The sequence below is a fragment of the Pyrgilauda ruficollis genome, unplaced genomic scaffold (genome assembly GCF_017590135.1).
Source record: "Pyrgilauda ruficollis isolate IOZ18807 unplaced genomic scaffold, ASM1759013v1 scaffold94, whole genome shotgun sequence".
NCBI lineage: Eukaryota > Metazoa > Chordata > Aves > Passeriformes > Passeridae > Pyrgilauda > Pyrgilauda ruficollis.
The window spans coordinates 1,679,560-1,698,875 of NW_024531488.1; the positions used below are offsets into that span (position 1 = coordinate 1,679,560).

Consider the following 19,316-nt stretch of genomic DNA (forward strand, 5'->3'; position numbering starts at 1 on the left):
TATCCCTTGGAATTGCCACATTCAGCCCATCACCAGTGTTACTCAGCTCCTCTGCTAGTTTAGATGCTCATGCATCTGAGGTTTTTGGTGGACCATGGATCACCCTAAGAAAAAGTTGTGGGTAGGCTTGCAAAGTAATTATTTTGTCTTAAGCAAGGTTTATTTTGAGCAGGTAGGAAAGCAGAATAACAGACTGCTATGAAACCAAAGTCACCTCACTTATATGTTCACAGAACGGGATCCTGTTGGATCACACAGTGTCATTAAAGGACTGATGATGTCTTCAGATTGCTCTCAGTTATCATCTCAGGAAAGAATGAAATAATAGAAACGTAAAGCTTTCAGTTGCCTTGTTGTGTGGATTTCAGTTTCCTTCTTGTGTACTATTTTTTCATAACAAACCCTTATTTCTGTATTACCTCTTATATGTGATCACAACTACATAATGTAACTACACACTCAGGTTAAAATAGCAGTTGCCGTGAGGTAGATTTATAAGAATGACCATTAGGGGAAGCTTTGCTCTTCTTTGGCTACTGGGAATTTAGATGACCTGGAAACTTTGAATGTATAAAAGCCATGTCTTCCCACCAGCAGAGATTAGAGAGTCAGCTCAGCTGTGAGCAGCTTGCGGTGAGATCGTGTCTATAGATGCTCAAAAAATCCTCCTTGGAGCTTGGGGCTCTGTAAAGTTTTTTTTTTCGTTAATGAGATTAATTCCTTATTGATACTTTTTTAAACAGCCATTAGTCTTTACTTTAAATACCTGGGGGTTTTTATCCAAACACTTACAATTTCTTTCACTGCCCATGTAATAGCCAATATACATTTCAAAGCAGTGTATTACAGGAGTTTGCCATATTCAAACTGTGTTATATTTTCCTTCATTTACTCATTGTACTACATTGAAATGAAGTTATTTCACATTTTGTTGCAAAAGCCTCCTCTGTTTGGACCAGTTCTCTCTACTCCCAGGCAATAGCTGCAGGTCAACAGAGGTGTCTGGTAGAGAAATACACAAGTGATGCTCAAGGGAAGCATAACACTCTCTGCAAGGTCGATACAAGCTGTACCAGGGCAGCACCAGTAAGCACCATCCCCTCTCAGTTTTGCCTGAACCATTCTGACATTGACTAAACTGAATGTCCTTAACTTGGCCCTTCAGCATGCATGCTTCAAATAGTCTCCTAATGCAGTTTTCTGTGTGTAATTTGTTTTCTTCAACCACAATAAGACTAAGAAAGGTAATTTTATCATGTGATGTTCTGTGGCTGCAGGTCAGTTGCAGAGGTGGAGACTTCAGAAATGGAGTTGGAGCTCAGACACACAGGATGGTGAAGCGAGATAAAGGTGCTGAGAGTATCAGTGCAGTAGATTATTACATTCTCTGAGACCCACAGCCAAGGGAGAATGAAGCATTGGCAGTTTTGTCTTTGCCTAGAGAGACTGAGTCTCCCATAAGGCAGATCTTACCTAGTTTTGAGAGTCACGATAGTCATGTGCCACTGTGCCTCTCCTCCCCTCCATGTCTGCTCGCCTGTCCCTGCTGTGTCCAGACTGTCTGGTGTCCCTCGACTCTGCCTCCTAACCTCTCTTTGCAGCCAGTTCCCTGCTTTTCAAGGTCTTTCCTTCTCCTGCAGAGGTGTTGTTCACCTTCCTTGGTATTCCTATGCCACTTGTCTTTGATCTTTTTACACAGCCTCATGTCTTGATTCACTCACCCTGCTCCCCAGGGACTAGTTCTCCTCTCTATTTATATTAGGCTACTTTTTTCCCCCTTCTCCTCTTGTTCTGCCTGCCTTTGGAGCCCAGGACAGAGTGCTGTCTGCACTTAGTTCCTGTGCCTGATGCTATATTAGACTGCAACATCTGGGAGCAGCAGTGGCAAAAAAAAGTTCGGCTTAGCCCTGTCAACTGTGAGCAGACAGCATCTTCAGAGGAATCTTTGGCCACTTAGACTTGCAGATTCTGGGGACTCTATGCTGAGCATATGCAAATGAGTTTTTACAAAGGCTTGTGACTAGGGAAAAAGCTGGCTGTTTTTTCATGGGAATTGCAAAAGGACATCAAGGACCTTACCTTCCAAACTTCAAACTGTAAAGAGTAGAGACAGAGGAGCTACTCAGCAAAATTCTTGTAAGACCTTTTTTTGATTTTTTTGTTTGTTTAGTTTTTATTCCTCCCATCAGGGCCAAAGTATGTTTTCCCTTAGTCTTATTTCCTGAAGTGACTAAATCCTCTCACTTGAAACCTAAAAAAATAATAATAATCAGCCTAAGGCAGAGACAAGGCCTGTGAATTTTCATCCCAAATACTTAGCTTGGCAAAATTTACAAATAACTGAAAACAAGTTCTTATAAAGGGAACTATTGAGATCCCAAACTACAGAGGACTTGCTTGTGTTATACACAAAATTCAGATAAGAATTCCTCTGTGATCCATTTGGGATACAAAACTCAATTAAAAAGAAACCACTTTTCATATTTCAGAAATCCACCTTAAGTAATGGATGTCATAAGGAAACATTTAATTTCAGCACTTGTCAGGCCATACCAAAGCTGTTGCAGCTAGTTGATTTGTTAAGTATGTGACAGATTTATTTTATCAGTTTTCTTGTGGGATTTTGTGGGGTTTTTACTTCATCTCTTTTGTTGTGAAACATAATTTAAGTACTTACATGTACTTTAGAAGTACAGCCCAGTCAGCATTGTACAAGTTGAGCAGTAGTGTTCCTTCAATGCACACCGTTAGTATCTTCTGGGCAGAAAATATGAAAATGATAGATGAGGTTATTCTTAATTTAGACCAGTAGCAAATTTGTCTCCTACCAGCATCCTTGGTTCTAGGCTTACAGGGCAAATCCTGATGCTTCCATCTATTGCCATGGTAGTAGATGAGATGTGGCATTTCTTCAAGTGGATTTACGTGCCCCATTTCTCTTCCTGTGAAAGAGCAGGAGCACCTTGTCAGTGTGCAGCATGGGGCAGAGTGTCCTTCACGCCAAGGCTCTGTGAAGGTTTCTGCAGCTGCAGAAGGCATGACCTTGGTGAGCAGGCGTCACTGCTCCTCTTGCAGCTGCAGAGGAGTTGCTGTTGCAGTCCAGTTTTGCTAAAGACATTTTGGCATGGAAGCTGGTTTGCCTTGGGGTGTGAGTTCTTTGCAATAAAAAGCAGTAAATCTTCTTGACCACACCTGTTGCGCCCAGACCAGAGATGTGCAGACCTCAGCATGGCACAAAGTTTCCTGAGCTGCCTGGCTGCTGCTTTCCCCAGCTTCACAAAGGAGAACAAACACTACATGTACAGTGTCATGTCCCCTCAGCAGTCCTTCCTCAGAGGGAGTCTTGTAAGCTTTCAGTGTGTGTCTGAATGCAGATCTGGAAAAGCAATTCTGAAACCCATGAGAATGTAGAATATTTGCACTGTAAAACTTCATTTTGTTTCTGTGGAAAGTAACAATCATGGCTGCAGAAACACTGATGTGAAATGTTTGACATTCTGGAACTGTAAAACATGATAAAACAAATGGTAATGACGTTGACTTCTAGGTCTTTGCTTTTTAGTCACTCATACACTCTTCACTTTTCACAAGAGAGTGAAAAAAAAATGTTTTCTTAATTTAATATTGTGGTTGTAATGTTTCCTTTATCCTCAGACTAACAGGAAATGTTCCAGCCACAGCACAAGTTTTCCTCAAGTGCTCACATATGAGCTGCTCTCTAACTTCCCTCTACAGGAGATAGTTTTCATATTATCTCATTGCAGGATTTTATGAGCAGTGACTGTCAAACTTTAGGTATTTGCGCATATTGATATTGGTCTTATTTAGACCAATTTCAGCTCCTGCCTCAATCTTTGTTTTTATGATGAAGTCTTTTCCCTAATGTGTCAACAGTTTGCTTTAAAATTGCTTGAAAAAATTCAACCTATAGTGGTTTAGACAAATTAAACCAAAATGGAGCAATAAGTATTAAGTATTAAGAGATATGAATGGGCCATGAACAAAAGAACTCCCCAAATGTATTTAAATTATTTCCTCCTGCTTTTTTTAATGTAATATTTTTAGGTCAGCTGTGGCAATAACTAATACTTTTAATGCAAGATGACATAACTCCAGTTGAGTGATTCTTCAGAAAGAAACTACCTTGACAACTTCTTTTTATTTTGTTTTAATTTTATGAAAAATCAAAACTGATGTTCTTGACGTAAGAAAAAGAAAATACTTTGAACCACCAAATTTTGAAACTCATTTAAATATTTCATCTCTCTTGCACTTCCAGATATACTTTCCTGGCAGTTTCTGTTTCTATTCTAAGTTCCCAAGGTTTAACCATTTTTCTGGATAGAAGAAACTGTCATTTTCTTTAGAACTACTAAATATGTGGCAAAAAATCTCTACCATGACACAAGGGATTTTTCTTGATTTTTCCACAGTCTGTCTCAGCAGCACTGGTTCTGCTGGAAGACTCCACATGGAAAGATCAGTTATTAGATCAGAATTGTATTTTGAAGTGAAAATTACATTTGTGAATACAAGGCTGATGCATTGTTTTCTGTCTTTGGATGTTTGGGGGTTTATTTTTCCTCTGGCTGGTGAGGAAATCATAAATTGTTTCTTCATCATTGAAGTGACTGTCTGCTTGAAGTATGCTTGTCTGTGAAGTCTGCTTGAAGATACAGCTTTGGAGCTTGATGTTACCTATTGTATTATTTTTTTAAAGGGTAACAGTGAATTCCCTGTTTTGAAATAAATATGGTCTCCCAAATGAAGCTTATTTAGTTACTGTAGCATTTAAATGGAATGGTTAGAAACCTTACCACTCAGTAATAGGATGTTTAAAACTGGATTATCAGAAAAACTCTGATTTTTGAGTTGTTTTGTGTCCTGGTGTGTTTTCCCTATGGCTATAAAGCAGAACATGATTTGTGGTTTCTGCAGGAGAAACCCCTCTCTGTTCTCATCCCACTGCCTGCAGGGTATCACTGAGCTTTTTCCAGCCAGATCTCAGCAATGGAGCCCTACCAGTCACACAAGCAAACCCATAGTAAATATCCTCAGCTCTAAAGGATTTATTTGGTTGGGGTGGGTTTTTTTCCTCAATATGAGCTTAATATTTCCCTTCACGTTCATCCCAGACTTTTGAGTTCTCCCTTCTACTGCTGGCAGACCCACCTCCCACACTGATGTTCATGTCTGACTCCCGTAGACAGGGATGTCAGGAGAGCTGTTGGCAGAGGTCAGCGCATGCCAGCACACAACATGCCTTCTCATCTTATCTGCTGCACGCCTGCCTTCGGCTTCGCTCTGCCTGCGCCTCACTTCACTGCCTCCCCCACCTGATGCCTGTCTTGAACTCTTTGCTGCGTGACTGGCTTGCTGCCCTTGCATCCTGAGCATCACCCATGACTGATTTTGGGTGGTGCTGTTCAGAAGAGGTAGGAAGCAAGGCACATGCACTGTGCATTTCCAGGCAGAGCTGCTGTCTGCTGTAATAAGGAGGAGGGTTAAGCGGGGAGTGAAATGCAGCTTTATAATCATTAATCTCAAGCAGTCCCTCTAGTGACATCTCTGAGGTTAAGTCACAGGAAGCGTGATATTATTAAGCTTAGTTAAATTTAGTGTCACACCTGCAGAGCCTTTTTTGAATTAGTGTTTAGTCTTAAATTGCCAGTTTCCATGATATAGGGGCTTCATAGTATCCTGCATTAAGCCTTGATGTGTTATGAATTAGAGTGCAGAAGCCTAAAATCCAAATGACGTACAAAAATCCCTCAAGTTTCTGAGTAGTTCTGAGGCAAATATGCAATTCATTTAGTTTGCAACACTAAGCAGAGATGGTATCCCTACAAAAAATTACTTCCTTCTTTATTTGCTCTCACAGTGTATGTGTGGAAATGGGGCCACTGGAGATCTCTATTGCAAAGCCATGTTTATGAGCTGTGGTTTTTGCCCAGTGTAGCTGATCCTTGCCACACACTTCACCTCATCAGTCTGTAGTAGGTGCAGACCCATACTGATTACCATGACTTGTGGGAGAGAAAAATTTTTGCACTTCAAATTTGGTATAAATTATAAATAGCATCTCCAAAGGCTGTGAGTCATACAAGTGTCGCTCTTCTGAGACAGCCATATGTAAAGCTGTTGTTGTAGAGGTTATTAATTTTATGATTGCAGCACAGGTGTACTTGACCCACAACAATGATCATTGTCCATAAAATCCCACCATCTGGGTTCAGTCACCTGCCTCCTTCAAGAATGCTCGTTAATGACACCCAGCAAAGGTTACGCTAATAAAATAAAGTTAACCCTCACTATATTGGTGTAAATTCACTGGTAAAACAGCACCATCTTCTCACCATTTTTCTCACTAGTACAGGAATGCAGACACCTGGAAGTGGGTCATGTAAGTCCTAGATGCACAGGATGGGGGGAAGTAATATGTGTACATATATAGACGGCAGTTGGTGTAATGCAAACGAGAAAAATTTTTGTGGTATGGTATGGTACTTACTGCAAGTGCACAAGGGTTATTCACACCTCAAATCTGCAAATTTTTATTTATTTTTTCCAGAAATTTATTTATACTTACTTGGCATAACTAAAATATTATCGAACTTAAAGGAAATTGTTATTTACTCCGCAAACATTATTTTTTAACTCCATTTGTTACTTGTTTGTATTCTGGTGGCCCACCTTCATCTATCATGACATTTTACAAACTCAGATATGTTTCCTTTCCATTAAATCATTATGATTATGATTTAATAATGCCCTGAAGAAAATGCCCTGAATTTCCCATGAAACTATTGTTCTCACCTAGGAGATGAATATCTCATTTCTCTGATCCTGCAGAGTAGGGCAGCTGCATTTTCACAGATTTGTCCTCTTTTTCTGCCCTCACCACTACATCTGGGTAGTAAGGTCATCTTATTTAGTGTTCAGCTTTTTTAAGTAATTGCCAAATACTTGTCTGACTTGCCAGTCAGACCTCGGACTTTCTTTTGCTGTTAAGACACAGGAAAACATGGAGAAGAAAGATGTGTTTGATGCCAGCAGCTGGAAGACAAAGGGGTTTGTGAGGAGAAATTGGATGGGTGCTCTAGCAATGAGGTAGAGGAGGTCTTCCTGAAATGGCTGAAGCAAAATCAGAAAAAGGCAGTAATTTGTGGGCCATGAGAACAGGACAGCTGGTATCAGTATGTGGATGAGATGGAACAAGGTCAATGCCAAGCAATGTGCATGAGTTCAAGGAGAGCTGCCAGGTGAGCAAGTTATAGAAGAAGAATTCAGAATTGGATTTCCTGGAGAAACAGGTGTCCCAGGTGGATGAAAAACAGACAAAGAGTAGGAAGAGATTGATTTGAAATAAGGCCTTAGGAAGGAGATTAGAGGGCATTCCTGCCCCTGTGGCTTGGACACCTACTTAGTATTATGGGGCAGGGGGAGAGGGGGACATGGAAACACTATATCTGCCTGAGACCCTTGGGAGTATTTTTCCTGCCAAGCCTGATGTGTTTCTGGGCATGTACAGAAGTGATATTATTATGAGATGCAAACTTTAAGATCTGAAGTTGAGGTGTTTGTGGAGTTCAGACACCTCAGGATATGGTGAGTGACTGAATTGGGATTTTCAGGATCACTTGGATTTAGGCTCTTCAATTTCACCTCTCTTGATATAAGGAGGTGAATCCTTTGCAGCAGGTGGTGGTACCTAAGGTGCTGTCCAGCAAAAGCAGGAAAGCAGGTCAACAGCCCCATCTTAGCTCACCATTTGCTAACCCCATTTCCACCATCCTTCAGGAGCAGCCAGCAGAAGGGGAGGATCAGGTGCAGATGAAGTTAGGTTCCCCACAGGACCAAAGCTGGCACTGTAGAGGTAGCACTTGGATTATTGAGATTTTTTCATCTTACCTGTTACAGGATTAGCTTCTGAAGACAAATCAAGGGGAAGTGCCTTTTCTGTGAGTGCTCCAGGATGAGGGAGAATGGAGTTTAATTGTGTTGAGTCAGGTTAGGTTAGGGTTAGGTTAGGTTAGGTTAGGATAGGTTTGGGTTAGGTTAGGTTAGGTTAGGTTAGGTTAGATTAGGTTAGGTTAGGTTAGGTTAGGTTAGGATGGGTTAGGATGGGTTGGGTTGAGCTAGTTGAGTTGGGTTGGAGCCAGCCAGAGGCAGTAGTCCCAAGATGAGGCAGATGGGCTAGTTAATACCATTGTACCTATGAAAGCACTCTGGACTTGGGTTGACTGTAGTCTTTTGTCTATACAGATACAGCAGGGCACTATAATCCAAGTGAAAAAATCAGGAGGAAAAAATGCTTTTGAACTGTTTCTTATGTAGAAGATTATGAACACTTTCCACTGTGAGAAGGGAGAGTTGGTGTATTCATTAAAGGCTTGCAAGGTATGAATTCACATTCTCACTAAAACCATAAAAACACACTGGGTGTTAATGTGTTTCATGCCCCATGCATGTTCTCATTGCAGCTTGTTCCTTAGACACAGGCTCATTCCTGTCCCTCAAAAGACCTTATTTACTTACACAGCTGCCTCTGTCAGTATCCACACCATCTTAAAGTTCTGCTTCTGGTGTGAAAGAACAGAAAATTATATTCTGCTGCTTTATTTTAAAATTGCTTTAGTGCAATTTGTTCTTGTGTTCAAAACTTCACAAATTGGCAAGTAGTATGTGCTTATCCTGCTAGTGATTAAGATTAGTGATTATTTTACATGTTTAGTGGATGGGGTGTCTCAACTCTAATGTTAACATGTTTTAAAGGTCTGCTGCCTTTCCTAGCTGCTCTGTGGTGCCAGCATTGCCATTTCCATGGTGTTGCCTTGGCTGCGGTGTTTTTGGAAAGTGCAAAACTGTGTTGGTTTGTGCGTATGCTGCTGGTACATCCAGATGTTTGATGGCATAATTACTATTTAGAAACAAATAATCATAAAATATCACTACAAAGAGGAGCTATTTTCTAAGCAGCTGGTTGTTTCCCTTGTCCTGTATTGCTGATGAATTTCTTGCATTAGTAGGGTTCTCACAAGATAGCAAGTGTGTATCCTTCAGGTCTCTGCCCCATGGGCAGTAAAAAGCTGTGGGATTTTGGAATAAATTCAGATTTAAAAATCAGCCCTTGGGTATTTAAGATTAAAGTAACTTGCAGGAATTGCTGCAGAATGTTTTAAGTGAGTTTAAATATGTTTTATAAAACCTGTATGCTTGTTAACATCGGCAGCATTGCTGCACGAACAGAGCTCCTGCTGTGCGCTCAGCAGAGCTCAGGTCCATTCCTCATCTGGGCTGAGCCACTTGGTTTTAAAAAGTACACTAATGATGACTTCTCCCTTACAAAATTCTGTTAGACATGTCTTTGCAAAGCAGTGAGGAGAAGGGGGTATAACTCATGGCTTGCATCATGCTGCAGCATGTTAAGATCTGTCAGGTATGTTAGTATTCAGGTTTATAACCTGTGGAAGCTGTGAGGCTTGAACAGTTGGTTTTCAGTGGTTTCACACAAGAAGTCTTGTGTTTGTAAGTTCTCTCATGAAGTGTTGAGTTCTGAACAGGTCAAAACTTCCTTTATTTAAAAATCAATTTTCCTTTCTCCTAATTGAGAAAATAATTGTTTTCAAATGCTGTCTACTTTATTTGTTCTCTTGCTTGCAATTTTATATAGATTTTTTTCCTAATTCATGATAGAAAAAATTCATGGGCATTTAAAAAACTATCTCACCAATGTGTATTATTCAAATGCTTCAGAGCTACTGTGAAGTGCCTTGCTAATACAATCAGTTTTAGATGTTGCTTAGATAAAGCCAGTGAAGTCACAGAAGAGACAGGCCTGGATAGAAAGAAACTCAGGAAGTTACTTAATTTGTCCATATTGCCCAGGGTAAGGTCAGCTATACCCATAATATCCCTAAAACATGGTCATCTAACCTATTCTTAATTTCCATTGGTGGGATCCTGCACCTTCCATTGGTATGTTCTTAGCCCAAAAATATCTTTGTAAGATGTAACCTGAGTATCCCACTTTGCATTTATCAGGTAAGGAATTTTTATACTTGTCTTTACATGTGGTTAGGGTGAAGTTACAGATATTAATAGATAGATGGAGGGATAGATAGGTAATAGACAGACAGTGTTGGTGATGCACATACTATGTAGATGGAGATAGATGTATGAAGATTATATAGAGATTAGGATAAAGATAACAGTAGAGAGGTGAACACATATGTCAATATAAATATAACTTCAAACCCTACCTACTTCTCTCTGCATGGCGCACCATTTTAACATGAGTTTTAAAATCTATGGTTGCATAATATTGCATACATCTTTACTGGATCTCTTCTTCAAGGAAATGGCTTGCTTTCCTGCAAAAATTTGTTGTGTTGGAAATTGCTGCCTCTAAGAATGTTGTTCAGACACCATCTTTACCTTTTTTAATATATACTTAAAAGAAAATTTATTGACTCTGGTGAACCAGAAAATAACCTAACTTTTGGTAACCTGTGGGAGAGAATGACCTCACAAGTTTCACTTATTTGGCCAATTCACATGCAGAGGAACAAACAAAGTTGTGGGACTGCCCTTAATATTAGATGAAGAGTAGTGGAAAATAATGATGGTCGTGTTAGGCTCCTATCTCTTTCCTACTTTGCAGACCTTGCTTGCAATGAGCTTTTGTGTGAATCTTTGCATCTTGTTGCTCAGAGGACAAGAGGAATTTACTAATTTTTTTTTTTTTTTAACTTATTTTAATCGCTTCTTGTGAGAAGTTGGTGTGTTGTAAACAAGGAGTGGAAGAAAAGCGAATTGCAAATATGGGAGTTCAGAGGTGAACTTCTTTCTTGGTTGGATGCTTGTTGCTCTGTTTTCATCATCCCACTAAAGATTATTATAGATAATACATGTCCAACAAAAATAAGAACTGCTTTGTGTCACAGTAACTAAGTAAAAACAAAGTAAATAAGTAAAAAATGGCTTTAGTATGTGTAGTCTAGTTTCCAGCATTGACATGATTTTTCTTGTATTGAGTCTTAACCAGTTTATTGTATGTCTAAGCCCACTTAGCAAGCTGTATTTCATGTCTTCAAATTGTTCTGTTTCTTCCCTCTTGGCTTCTCCAAAGAATTAATTTCCCTACACAGTCACTTTCAGATTATTATGTCCATGACTACACAAACAATTACTTCTTAGCCAAACTAAACACATCAGAGTTTGGGGATTGGTTTGGGGTTGGGGTTTTTTTTATGTCCCCAGAAATTACTGCTTTAATTTCATTAATTGGTGTTTCACTTATATCTTAATTTTGCCTAAGTTTTTAACCTTTTTTTACCATTGTGACATCTAGAAGTGCTTATGCAAAAACTCCTAATGTCATTGAATCTCAGTGTTCTTGAACTTACGGACTCATTCACAATTTTTCATGAAGCTCTAATTTTCGTAGTCAGAACTATTGAGTGATTTTAAGCAAGACGTATTTTTTTTAATCTACTTTTCCCTTAGCTTTACTGGGGATGCTGAGGGCTTCTTCTTCTATTTTGGAGTTTGAGACCTGTGTGTTTACATCAGTAGACCAAAGTAGTCAAAACGACACAATAGTTTCTCCCCACGCAGATCAACAGGATAAAGGAATTTTAAGTAGAGAAACCTTATGAATTAAAAGTAGTTATGTCATACTTGATAGTATCTGAGGCACTGGAGAATGAAAAAAAATGGAAATTCCTGTTCAGAAATAGCATTGTGATATGGAAGTAAATTGTTAGCATACAGAAAGCATACAGGACAGCCAGGTAGCGCCTAAGTGCATATTTGGACAGTATTGTTATATTGCTGCAGAGTTACAGAAGTGCAGAACTGAATACCTAGGAATTAAAGAAGTTCTTCAATGTGTGTGTGGATAATGTGATCAAGAAAGAAATTTCCATTGATTTATAACTTTTAGGAGAAAAAATCCTTTCTGAGAGGTCTGTCACACTTGTCTGCGCAGTCAGATGGAATTGGCTTATCTTTACATGTAAAGGACAAATGAATTGTGTTGCTTTTCATGTTTAATAATGCTTAAAGTGTTTCTTTTCCTGAAAAAGCCCACAAAAGTCTATATTTCAACCTCTGAGCCATTTGAATCAAGTTCTGATAAGACTGAGTGGCTTTTAGATACATAGCTTGAATCATAAATGTAAAAGCAACCTCTGCCACTGTCTACAGACAAGATGGCTAAGCTACTCACATTGGCATTTTGCAGTATGACAGGGTCTCAGTGTAGATCATGATCACAAGGAGCAAACTCTCTGCTGAGCAAGACCTTGTTGAAAGACAGCAGAATTCTCCATCCCAATGGGGACTAAACCCCAAGGCGTGGAACACCCTTAATTCATTTTGAAGCCCGCAATATTTAGCAATGAGCTGTCACTTAGAGAAGCAGACCTGAGGTCAGCCCTGTGGCTAGTATCTGTGGAAAAGCTTTTCAACCTCGAAACTTTTCTCTGCAGAAATATTTCAGCACTAAGGCATGTATGAAGATCTCTCACAGCTCCTGTGCAGCAGGAAACCTTTGTTCCACACATCTTGTAAACGCGGTGGGGGGCCACCATTGTGCTGTGCATCTTCTGAGCACCGCGGGAGGAGGCTTTTGTCTGACACAGTGGGCAGACACTGTAGGAGGGCACCTTTGTCCTGCACAGCAGTAATCGCTCTGCAACAGAGAATTATGGTGATTGCAGAGCTCTTCTCTCTCCAGACACTCTGCTTTCAGATGGGGGAATTTGTCAGCCCTGCTAGGTGAAGAGCTGCTTTTCCTGAGTGGAAGTGGAAAGGGAAGACAGTGAAAGTGCCTTTGCATGTGTGCATGCAAATGGCCCTCAGCATCATTCACATGGTCATATTGCATGACTACCCTTGTAGGCACCATTTCCACTTTCAATCTTTGCTTTTCCTCTTCCCTATTTTTCCTACCCATTTAGGCTGCTCTTTTAATTATTATTTCTTTGTTTCTTCTTATGTTTGCACTATCTCCTGTTCAATATGCTATTACTATGTTCAGTATCTATATTCTCAGTATTCTTTCAGATGACTAATAACCACATTTAAAAGACTTGAGCCCAAGTACCAATCCTTCTGGGACTTCATAGGTATATTTTCAACCCTATATTATTACTTACTATTTGTCTTCTCAAATGCTTTAACCACTTCTCCAAAACTGTGCCAGTTCCCATTTTCTAGAGTCTGTTTTCTGAGATAATGTACAATGGGAGAGGCATAACTTGACGTCTGTGAGATGGGATGGGATGGGATGGAATGGGATGGGATGGGATGGGATGAGATGAGATGAGATCAGATCAGATCAGATCAGATGAGGTGAGGTGAGGTGAGGTGAGGTGAGATACGAGACAAGATGCTGAGTCTGGACCCCGTAGACATGTGATGTGTACTGCAGCTGCTGGTGGATATGGTGCTGGCAGCTAGAGCCAGTGCAGGCATGGCAGCACACATTTGGGAGCTGCATTACTGTAGATGTCAAGTGTTTGGGGGCCCCTTGACTTGCATAAAGCAACTGATTTGCAAGTGAGAGGTAGGAGTGATCATATCTCACTAGGGCAGTTAGGGTCATAATCCATTTTAAGTGATTACACTGGTTCTCACTGCCTCAAGGTTGCCACACTGACCTGTGTCGAAAACACAGCAATGGATAAGTTTCTCACCTGCTAATTTTCATTATTCAATAAAGTTTGGGTTTTATCTGTTCCTGTCAAATTTAAGCCTGTTGTGTCTGCTGTTATCCTAGAGGTGCTTGTGATTTTTTTATAATGTTGATCTCTTTCTTTACTAGTATTCAGACATAAATTTTATGTGTGGTAGTTAGTTTCAATTAATCCTCCTTTTCTCAAATTAGAAATTTCTTTTATTCTCATTCCCACCCAGTCCTCTGGTGCTTACCTGATTGTACATGAAATAATTCTCAGAAATAATTGCCAGTAGTCCAGCAAGTTCATTAACTGATTCCCTGAAGACCCACATATGCATGTCATCCAGACCTGATGATTTGGATATTAAATTTTTTAAAGTATTCCCTTATTTTTTGTATCAACAACTGTATTGTCAAATCTTCATTATTTCTAATTGTATATCTCTTTGCGGTGCTTAGTAAATTGATTCTGGAACTTGTTCACTCTTTTACTGTCATTACTCATTTCACCTCACATATTATTGGTTCCACTATCTCTTTGGAGCTCCTTTCCAATGATGTTATGCACATGTTAAAATATATATTCATTTCTCTCTACAACTCTCCATGCTGGCAAGTGGGAGGCTGGTTTGCTTTTTGACATTTCTGTCATTTATCTCAATGGAGCTGGGACTAGGAGGGATTTATACTTTTTTTTCTGCAATTGTAGCCTTTGCATGTTTTAGAGTATTCTAGCTGTTTCCCACACTTAACAGGGTTTTTATATCTTTTCCATGCAGCATGCTCCTAAGATTTCTCAAATAATTAATATCTGAAATCACTACATGTTGTGTAACAGCCCATCAATTAATACAATATATTGAATCATGGTTTATCATCATGGCTGTTGAAATTAGTGAGCACTAAGAATATATATCTCAGAGGATCTTGTCTTTAGAACAACTGCTTCTTATTGTCTGTCTTTTAAAAATTATTACTTCTATTAAAAAATAGATGGTTGTTCATGCATTTCATTTAGATCTGTGTACTAAATACACAGTTGAGATTGCAGTTGTAAATGGTATTTTTCCTCTGGCAAAAATCTGATGGCCAAAATCTGTTGTCACCCTTGGGACATAATTCCACTTGCTTTGGTTGAATTTTCCAAGCCTTTGCTATATAAATCATAAATGCACAGTGTGTCAATGTTAAATTTTTAGAGGTCTCCCTTTAGTAGTAGTTAAATGTGAATACGTAAGGGCAAAATTTGACCTTTAGAAATTACTGTAAAGGTCCAAGGCAGATACTTAGCAAGCTTTTCTTATTGCAATATTAATCAAGCAAAGAGTCATCATAATCCTGGAAACTAAATATCCATTGTAGTGATTTTATCACCAGGGAAATTGTTCATCTGCCAGTAAGATTGTTACTAGGAAAAGGAGAATAGGGAGTGTTAAAATTGCTTTATACTGCTGAATCATTGAGTCCCTCTAGACTCAAAGCTTGAATTGTTTTTTGAGAAGAGTGGGTTGAGAGGAGTTGCCACAGGAAAGCTGTAGGTTAATCAGTTTCAGTAACACTGGTGAATGTGAGCATGATCTCTCTTGGGAACATGAGGAAAGTGCATGGGAGAAGGCAGGATGAAGAAAGACACAGGGAGGCTTCCGAAACTTACTCTTTTTTTTGTTTTGTTTTGTCATTTGGTTTTTTGTTTTGTCTTTTTTCTTTATGGGTGACCCTTTTACAGAGGAGGAAGGTAGTTGATGAAAAAGGAAGAAAGGGGTGAAAAAACCCCATAGTATTCACAGCCTATATTTTCATCTTAATCCAGTGGATATTAATGAGGACCATTACAATCAAGACAGAGAATGCAGACAGGCAGAAGTGAGAAAGATGTGTTTGTGTGGGAGATGTCTGTGTAGGGACCAGAAAGCCACATGGAAAGATGTTTTGCCTTCAGGGCTTAAGAGGTGTTCACCATATGCTGTAACACAGGCATGTGGGAAGGAGGTGAAGCCCCTGTGCAGGAGTGTCCTTACAGTGTGTTAGGACAGCCTATCCCTCCATAAAATCAGCTTTGGTAGATGACTTTCGTGTGCATGGTGGCAGTGGGCGGTCATAGTATACCGAGCAAAGCCATAACCTCAGGGACATGTCTGTTAGGCTGCAGGTTTTCCTTTGCTAGAAGGAAAGCTTTATCCTCCTGCTGTTTAGGGCCACTTCTGTGTTTTCCAGGTGGGGAACAAGTCTTGATGAATATTGCTATGAGGTGTCTTATAGGGGGTGGGATAGGTGATCTGTATTGAAAGCCACCTGCTGGGTAGAGTTATAGAAACTTTTATGTTGGACAGGACCCTTGAGATCATGGAGCCCAGCTCAACCAGCACTGCCAAGTCCTACACTTGACAGGATGGACTACCTCTCAGCAAAGAGAATTTCTACAATGATGGGTTAATTTAAAGGTGGAAAGCATTTGTATAAAAGGAGCATGTGGGAAATTTCTGGAAGATGTCATGAATTGGCTCTGTACAATGAATATGGAGAGGGAGAGGAAAATCTGTCTGGGCATGTGACATGGGTGCTCTTTGTACAAAATCATCTCTTTGTGTGAGAAGTAGTGTGTTTCCAGAGAGGGTTTTTTGGAGGATTGGTTTGCTTGTGTGATGGCTGCCTTTGAGGGAGTCAGGGACGTGCAATATGACAGGTAGTGCTGCCATCAAAGTCTTTCTGGAGGGGATGGTGTGTGTGGACCCAACAAGGATGCTCCATGGATGGATGCCTAGAGGGTCCTGACAGGGATGTGGAGCTAGGTATGCAGCAAACAACATGCCAGAGCAGCCATCCCATATCCCCAGGTACTGATGGCCACCCTGTGTCCTGCAGGGACCATCATCCACCCTGGACTGCATCCCTCTCCGCCTGCCAGGCTGTGGCCACTGTGTCCCTCATTGCTGTCACCCTCAGATTGTGATACTGTCACAGAAGTGTTGCTAGGCAACAAATGTGGTTGCTGGGTCTCAACAAATAGCTGAAGGGGAAAGTGAAGTGTTGCACCATTGCAGAGTAACCATAGCAATGACCTACTATCACAGACTAAAGAATTATCATTAGCAATGTTAAAGTATCAGACAGAGGCCCAGGATCCAAAGACTACCAGGCAGCATCTCTGCATAATTGGGTTACCCAGGAAGAGGTCCCAACTCTTTCACACCCCTTGGCTCCCTATCTCCGTTATCTTGGTTTTGTTTTGGGGGTTGGTGGTGGGGGGAAGGAGGAGGGAGTGTGGTTGTTTAAATAAAACAAATGTGTTGAGGAAAGCACTGCAAAACAGTAGAAGCGTACACCAAAATAAAATACAGAGGTAAATCTATGTGCAGAGGGAAGATATAAATAGGAAAGGTCCACTTTACTGTCTCAATATTATCTGTGGGAGCAGGTGCACGAAGGATGTCTTCGTGATGCATGAGATGTGGTTCAGATTAAGTGTTCTCTTTCACTGGAAAACAGGTATGCTAGGCTAAAAGCAGTATGAAATTAAAAATAAAGAATACTAAGGATGTCTGAAAAGTAGACACTTTCTTTTTCCCAAGGTAGGGCAGATAGGTGAGGTGCTTCAATGACCTTTTATTAGCAGAGTGCTTTGGGACCTTATTTTCCCAGATATGAGACATGTTGAGGATCTCTGATTGTGATGTGGGTGGCTGTGCATGTGCGTATGTATATGTTTGTGCATGTGCCTGTCTGCATGTGTGTGCAGCTGTTCCTGTCACCTGCCCCAGAGCTCAGCAGCAGGACAGCTCTGACCCTTCCCAGGCTCCCTCCAGACCAGCTGCAGCAGCTGTGTGTCTTCTGTGAGTTTTGAGTTTTTGCATTTTATGGAGCATTTATCCTGTGAACACCCAGCAAGTCAGAGAACAACCCCTAGTCAAACTGTCACCTTTGTGTTTTGCAGGTACAGAACGCCATGAACTAACTTCTTGGAAGAGTTTTCCATCTGTTTTCAAATTCTTCAGTGAGGCTGTAAAGGCGAAGAACAGCTTGGTGAAACCAACCCAAACACGGCGCTCCAACAGGATAAAATATGAAGAATTTTAAAAGGAGGGGAAGAAAAAACCCACCACCACCAATGTCTTTGCTGCTTGTTTTCTGCAAGGAGTCTCCCAGCCCCTCATTAGATTGTTTTCTTCCTAGAGCACAGGGTCGTGATGTATACATCTAAATAGCGTTTTGCATTATTTCTAGATGAGTGCAACTGTCAAAGCAATATGGGTTCACTGGTTGTGCTTCCTGTGGACTGTAACTTGGATTTTGTGCTGCCCATCAGAGTGCAGATTAAGGCTGACAGTGGTACTGCACAGTGCAGCATGGTGCAGCTCTAATTGCCCTAGCATAGCCCTGCACCAAGTTGATGCCAGAATTTAACAGCTTCTTTGCAGTCCTGTTGCCTGCAGGATATTTTGCAGTTTCCTTTTTTTTTGAGACAGAACAAAATACAAATTACTCTTTTCTAAAACACGGACCTGACTCAAACATGTTAACCAGCCTATGATTTTACACCTAGTAGCCTTCTCTTTCTCTGGGACCAAGTGGAATTGACTTCTAACTCTCTCATTTTTCTGCTGTCAAGAGTGTCCAAGAAGTTTGGCCCAGAATTCTAAAAAGGCTCCATTGTTGAAGAGATTTTCTCTTGCTAGATCAACGGCTTTATCTGTAGATCTTCTCTTCCTTTGGAAAGCTCTACTTAAAAAAATGCTTTTCTTTAACAGGCTGGATCACACTGTGAAATATGACATAAAAAAATATAGACACACTGCATATTTTTTTGTTTATTTTTAAACACAAAAATGCTTCCATTTTCATATGCTGAGTTTGTAATGACTTGCCATCCCATGGTTATTCCCTTTTCCCTAAACTCACAGGTTCCTCCCCACTTTACCAGTCTCTCTGACAAAGGTTGGCCAGCAGGGCACTGTGTGGGGATTTCACACCATGCATAGGGGCTATGTGGATGTAGCCATAACTGTTGTGTTAGGCAGGTTTTCTCCACTAAAACTGAGGGAAAAGATGCGTTTGATAGCATGCCCAGTGAGCAAGCACTCTAGTTAAGCTCCTTTGGTGTTGATAATACTAAATTAGAGTTGTCCTTTCTTTAATGGCCATGCCCACCTCACCTCTGATACTGTTAGTGGCAAGGAGGCACCTCTCAGACATGAGTTTTGGACCCAATCCCACCCTCTCTTCATGCAGTGTGTCCAGTCCTGCAGCTGGGGACCAGAAGTGGTGGTGCGGAGCATTAAAACAAGACAGTGCCAAAGCAGGGGTACCCTTCTATGCCACAGAGCAAAAGCACAAGTGCTCATAGTGAGGTGTAAAGGGAAACCCAGCTGGGTTTGGGCCTAAATCCTGCAGGCCGGGGGCTCTCAGCACCTAGAGTGCTTACATCCATCCCTACCTGCTCATACTGGCAGCAGGGCTTCATTTCCCCAGCTGCTGCTTCTTGTCATCTTGCTGCATTTGAGCTCTGCCCTTGGGGAAGGGTGCTTGGAGCAAACCCCTGGTGGGGGCTGTGCCTATGTGGAGGAAGTGCAGTATCTGTGCCTGGCAGATTTTCTTCCTGGAGGGGAACCTATTGCTTGGGAGAGAGGACTGT

The 19,316-nt window shown here is 40.7% G+C and overlaps 1 protein-coding gene across 7 annotated transcripts in view; it reads left to right on the plus strand.

The window, feature by feature from the left end:
* Window positions 1–18,458, plus strand: part of FAM172A (family with sequence similarity 172 member A) — a 245,509-nt gene extending 227,051 nt beyond the window's left edge. For all 7 annotated transcript variants that reach the window (XM_041489473.1, XM_041489476.1, XM_041489474.1 and 4 more), the window contains one exon: window positions 17,619–18,458. In XM_041489473.1, coding sequence (XP_041345407.1) covers window positions 17,619–17,761 — 143 coding nt within the window. In that variant the 3' untranslated portion in view covers window positions 17,762–18,458. The remainder of the gene's footprint in view (window positions 1–17,618) is intronic.
* The last annotated feature ends 858 nt before the right edge of the window (window positions 18,459–19,316 follow it).